Source organism: Aquarana catesbeiana, linkage group LG05, assembly GCF_042186555.1.
Source record: "Aquarana catesbeiana isolate 2022-GZ linkage group LG05, ASM4218655v1, whole genome shotgun sequence".
NCBI classification, from domain to species: Eukaryota; Metazoa; Chordata; class Amphibia; order Anura; family Ranidae; genus Aquarana; species Aquarana catesbeiana.
The window spans coordinates 584,421,187-584,427,186 of record NC_133328.1 but is presented as its reverse complement, the minus strand read 5'-3'; the positions used below and the strand labels follow the sequence as shown (position 1 = coordinate 584,427,186).

The following is a 6,000-nucleotide window of genomic DNA, read 5'->3' as shown; positions in this document are numbered from 1 at the left end:
GAGCGCTGATGTGGAGCAGGCGGAGAGAAATGTCATCTCTGCTCGTCCGCCCACTCGCTTCTTTACTCTCCCCCACCTCTCTCATGCAGCCAGTCAGCCGCAACCCTCTGGTTGGGCAGGGACCCTGCAGCACGAGACTCGGGGCTATGGGCGCCAGATTTGGGGCTGTAGCCCCAATAGCCACCCCCTCCCTTTACAATGTAAGCTCTACGAGCCGGGCCCTCCTGTCCCTTCTGTATTGTACTGTAATTGTGCTGTCCCCCTTCTACATTGTTGGCGCGATATAAATCGTAAATAATAATAATAATGATAATGTTTACTCAGGGGGGCTGAATACAAATGCACGCCACATTTTTCACATACTGTATTTATCTGTAAAAAAAATTGGAAACCATTTATCATTTTCCTTCCACTTCACAATTATGTGCCACTTTGTGTTGGTCTATCACATAAAATCCCAATAAAATACATTTACATTTTTGGTTGTAACATGACAAAATGTGGAAAATTTCAAGGGGTATGAATACTTTTTCAAGGCACCATATAAGTTCCTGCCTGATGCTTATTGTAGAAAAGAGTCACCTCCTTTAAAATAATCACATTTTGTTGCTTTGCAAACTGAAATGAAGACAGACACAACACAGTTTTTGTTTTATACGGCTGTATTTTTCTGACATGTTGGTGTTATATCTTTCACTTGGATGTTATAAGATGCACTCAGGGCCGGTGCAAGGATTTTTGACACCCAAAGAAACCTAATTTTGCCCCCCCCTTGACTCCACCCCCTTTGCCCTGCCCATGTATACCCCACCTTTTTAATGAAGCGCCCATCAAATGCAGCCTCACCAGTGCCCATCAAATGCAGCCTCACCAGTGCCCATCAATGCAGCCTACCAGTGCCCATCAATGCAGCCTACCAGTGTCCATCAATGCAGCCTCACCAGTGTCCATCAATGCAGCCTCACCAGTGTCCATCAATGCAGCCTACCAGTGCCCATTAAATGCAGCCTACCAGTGCCCATTAAATGCAGCCTCACCAGTGTCCATCAATGCAGCCTCACCAGTGCCCATCAAATGCAGCCTCACCAGTGCCCATTAAATGCAGCCTCACCAGTGTCCATCAATGCAGCCTCACCAGTGTCCATCAATGCAGCCCACCAGTGCCCATCAAATGCAGCCTCACCAGTGCCCATCAATGCAGCCTCACCAGTGTCCATCAATGCAGCCCACCAGTGTCCATCAAATGCAGCCTACCAGTGTCCATCAATGCAGCCTACCAGTGCAAATTAAATGCAGCCTACCAGTGTCCAGCAATGCAGCCTACCAGTGTCCATCAATGCAGCCTCACCAGTGCCCATCAATGTAGCCTACCAGTGCCCATTAAATGCAGCCTACCAGTGTCCATCAATGCAGCCTCACCAGTGTCCATCAATGCAGCCTCACCAGTGTCCATCAATGCAGCCCACCAGTGCCCATCAAATGCAGCCTCACCAGTGCCCATCAATGCAGCCTCACCAGTGCCCATCAATGCAGCCTCACCAGTGCCCATTAAATGCAGCCTCACCAGTGCCCATCAAATGCAGCCTACCAGTGCCCATTAAATGCAGCCTCACCAGTGTCCATCAATGCAGCCTCACCAGTGTCCATCAATGCAGCCTACCAGTGTCCATCAATGCAGCCTCACCAGTGTCCATCAATGCAGCCTACCAGTGTCCATCAATGCAGCCTCACCAGTGTCCATCAATGCAGCCCACCAGTGCCCATCAAATGCAGCCTCACCAGTGCCCATCAATGCAGCCCACCAGTGTCCATCAATGCAGCCTCACCAGTGCCCATCAATGCAGCCTCACCAGTGCCCATCAATGCAGCCTCACCAGTGCCCATCAATGCAGCCTCACCAGTGTCCGTCAATGCAGCCTCACCAGTGCCCATCAATGCAGCCCACCAGTGTCCATCAATGCAGCCTCACCAGTGCCCATCAAATGCAGCCTCACCAGTGCCCATCAATGCAGCCTCACCAGTGCCCATTAAATGCAGCCTCACCAGTGCCCATCAATAAGTGTTTGCTTGCTTCCATTCATTCAGGATTCAGGACACAGACACAGTCCTCTGCTGATACTGCCCCTCTGACACTATGTGTGAACGGAGCGGTGGCTGCCTGCTGATGCTGAGACTTAGTTGTCTGCTGCAGAGAGAAGAGAGTAGGAACACCAGTGGCCGGGCGCCCCCCTAGACAGCAGTGAGCCCTAGACGGCTGCCTAGTTTGCCTATTGGTAGCTCCGGCCCTGGTTGCACTGAGTAAATGCAGCTGAATTAAAAAAAAACGTGTCTGTCTTCATTTCAGGCTGCAAAGCAACAAAAGGTGATTATTATAAAGGGGGGTGATTGTTTTCTATACACACTGAGTGTAGGTCCTCCTATGATATAGATGTGTAGATTGTATGGTCTATGGACAGCTGTATCCTGCTCACTCTCCTCCCGTGTATGGATTTGTTTTATTCGTGTATCTGCGGACAATGACTGTCCCCATCCCCTGTATTGGAGTGAAGTGACCCCAGCTCGGCCTGTCATCACCCCTCTCACTATCATCACCAACAATGACACCGACCGCCCCCTCCTTCTCCGCTCTACATCTAACGGGCCTGCTACAGCCAATCACAGCCCTTCTCCTATCCGCCGCAGCGCCTCCTGCAAGAAACCATCTCTTCGCTGATTGGCTCCCATCGTGCCGCTCGCCCATTGGCGGCGAGTGGGCAGATGGGCGGGCCCCGGCGCAGCAGGGAAGTGTCTTGCGGGGTGAGTGTGTATCGCTGGCAGCATCCGATACCGAGCGGAGCCCGCGGACTACGGCTGGGAGGTAGGTGTGCGGCGGCGGGGGGCCCGGGGCCTCGTCCTCTGTGCGCGCCCCTCAGCTCTCCTCCCCCCTTCCATTGTCTCCGCTGTGTGCGGACAGCAGCCTATTGTGCTGGCGGTGTACACAGGAGCCCATTGTTACCCCCTGCGCTGCCTGCCGGGAGAGCACGCCGCTGATTGGCTAATGGGGAACCCGGGGCTTTAACCCTGTGCTGCCCGTGCGCAGGCTTTAGTAAGGAGCTCAGTGTTAACCCCGGGCTGCCTGCGGGGGAGAGAAGAGACACGCTGATTGGCTAATCGGGATCCCAGTGTTTAACCCTCTGCTGCCTGCTCTATACAGCCTACCTGATTGGCTAGACTGAGCCCCAGGTTTTAACCCTGTGCTGCCCATATATAGAGTCCCCCCCAATCATACCAGTGCAGTCTATCACATGACCCCCAATGATTGTCTGTGGGGCTCATTCACATCAATCCAACGTTCTTTTCTGTACAGCTTGTGGGGGCCCCTGATGGTGCATTGTGGGCCCCAGAGTCCCAATACACCCTGGAATGTGAGCATAGTGAGGTGATTTAGGCCCCCCCCGTTCACGCCCTCCGCGTCACGCCAACGCGTTTTGTTTCTGCGTTTTCACATGATGTGATTTCACATACATGACCAAATAAGTGCCCGTGTGTTTTTGTTTTACTGTATGTGGAAATGTGTATCTGTGAGCCATATATGGGACGCCGCTAACAATTTAATGGCACCGCGAGCGATGCGCAATTTTTGTGTGTTGCAAGAACGCTCAGAGGTGAATGGAGGCGAAGAAGAAGGGGTTTTCTTCCTTCCCTTTTTTTTTTTTTTTTTTTTCGTGTGGATTTTTCACCCAAGCTGTGGCGCAGGAACAGAGTTACGCACTTTGGCTCCATAGACTTTTAAAAAGGAGCGTCTGAAAAAAAAAGCGTCTAAAGTCCAGGGGTCCCAAACTGGCGGACCTCCAGCTGTTGCAGAACTACAAGCAAGGCTGACAGCTACAAGCATGACTCCCACAGACAGAGGCATGATGGGACTTGTAGTTCTGTGCCAGTTTGAGACCCCTGGGCCCTAAACAGTCCAGTAATGTCTACGGGGCCCGAAAACTGCCCCAGAAGGTCTGGCATACTTTTTTTTAGAGGGTTCTGTGACAGCGCTCAGGTGTAAAGGGCCCTTTAAGTAGAATAGAATTCTTCATACATTCAGATGGGAGTGATTACACACCCTGCGATTTCCAGCAGCGAGGATCTGCAGTGTCCTGCGTCTAGAACGGACAGATGTGTGCAGATAGCTGCGGCCATACCATGCGATGACAGGTGACAAGTGGAATCCCGTCATTGTCTACAGGACCCATTCACACCTATGGAGCACAATTCCATGTGACTTGGGAGGGGGGTGCGATTTTTGGCCCCATAGGGCGGGTTCACACTGAGCCGCTAAGCTTTGTACCTGACAGTTTGCTGCACTTTGCCATAGACTTCTTATGTCCTGCGGTTTTGGCGTGTTTTCTGAAAGCACGCCAAAATCTCGGGTACACTGTGTTTTGTTTTGGGCCAGTTAAAAGTGGGTGACAGTTGGGTGTGAAAAAAACGCAAGTTATTTGTGTTTTTCAGGTGCTCCCATGGGGCCAAAAACAAGCTTTACTGCCCCAAAAAGGTTCCTGTACTGCTTTGGTGTGACAGGCAGCACATCGCCCTGATATGAAGGGGCTCCTATAGCATACAATAGAAGTCTTGTGTTCATGGGCTTTAAATTGCTTTGGAGTTGATGGGGCCTAAAGCCGGCCATAGACGGTTCAAATCTCAGCTGGTTCAGCGAGGAGCGGGCGAGATTCCAACCATGTGTGGGCAGGCTGATTGTTCCCAAGTTGATCAACCGATTAACTTGGGTACAACCAGCCTGTTAGATTTTACATGCGATTATTGCCAGCATCCTATTATAGACACTAGCAATAAGCACTGTGTTGTCCTGCTGTGGATATCTTCCCCCGACCCCCACTGGGAGAACACTATGGCTCCGTGGGAGGGTCTCCAAACTATGGCAAGATTTTACCCACTCCTCAAATATAAGAGAGGCTTTGACAGGGACTCTGATGTAAGTTGGGATTTTGATGGGGTCTTTGATGGTGGCACTGGTGTAAGGGGGTACTTTGATGGGGACTCTGATGTAAGGGGGGGGCCTTGATGTGGACTCTGGTGTAAGTGGGGGTACTTTGGGGACTCTGATGTAAGGGGGGACCCTCATGGGGACTCTGATGTAAGGGGGGACCTTGATGGGGACTCTGATGTATAGGGGGGGGACCTTGATGGGGACTCTGATGTATAGGGGGGGGACCTTGATGGGGACTCTGATGTATAGGGGGGGGGCCTTGATGGGGACTCTGATGTATAGGGGGGGGGACCTTGATGGGGACTCTGATGTATAGGGGGGGGGGCCTTGATGGGGACTCTGATGTATAGGGGGGGGGGACCTTGATGGGGACTCTGATCTATAAGGAGGGGGGACCTTGATGGGGACTCTGATCTATAAGGAGGGGGGACCTTGATGGGGACTCTGATGTAAGGGGGGGGACCTTGATGGGGACTCTGATGTAAGGGGGGGGACCTTGATGGGGACTCTGATGTAAGGGGGGGGACCTTGATGGGGACTCTGATGTAAGGGGGGGGGACCTTGATGGGGACTCTGATGTAAGGGGGGGGACCTTGATGGGGACTCTGATGTAAGGGGGGGGGACCTTGATGGGGACTCTGATGTAAGGGGGGGGGGGGGACCTTGATGGGGACTCTGATGTAAGGGGGGGGGGGACCTTGATGGGGACTCTGATGTAAGGGGGGGGGGACCTTGATGGGGACTCTGATGTAAGGGGGGGGGACCTTGATGGGGACTCTGATGTAAGGGGGGGGGACCTTGATGGGGACTCTGATGTAAGGGGGGGGGACCTTGATGGGGACTCTGATGTAAGGGGGGGGGACCTTGATGGGGACTCTGATGTAAGGGGGGACTCAGGTTTCTTTGCAATGTCCTTCGTTTGTTTACAGATTCCCTTTCTCTGTTGCTCCTAATCATTTTATGTTAATCCAAAAAAAAAAAAAAAAATAGACTCCCAGTAAAACCGATTCATAAATTTATAAAAA

At 51.9% G+C, this 6,000-nt stretch overlaps 1 protein-coding gene across 1 annotated transcript in view; it reads left to right on the top strand.

Moving 5' to 3' along the window:
* Positions 1-2,731: 2,731 nt before the first annotated feature.
* Positions 2,732-6,000, top strand: part of LRP12 (LDL receptor related protein 12) — an 82,315-nt gene continuing 79,046 nt past the window's right edge. Inside the window, exon 1 of the mRNA XM_073632139.1 lies at positions 2,732-2,857. Coding sequence (XP_073488240.1) covers positions 2,758-2,857 — 100 coding nt within the window. The 5' untranslated portion in view covers positions 2,732-2,757. The remainder of the gene's footprint in view (positions 2,858-6,000) is intronic.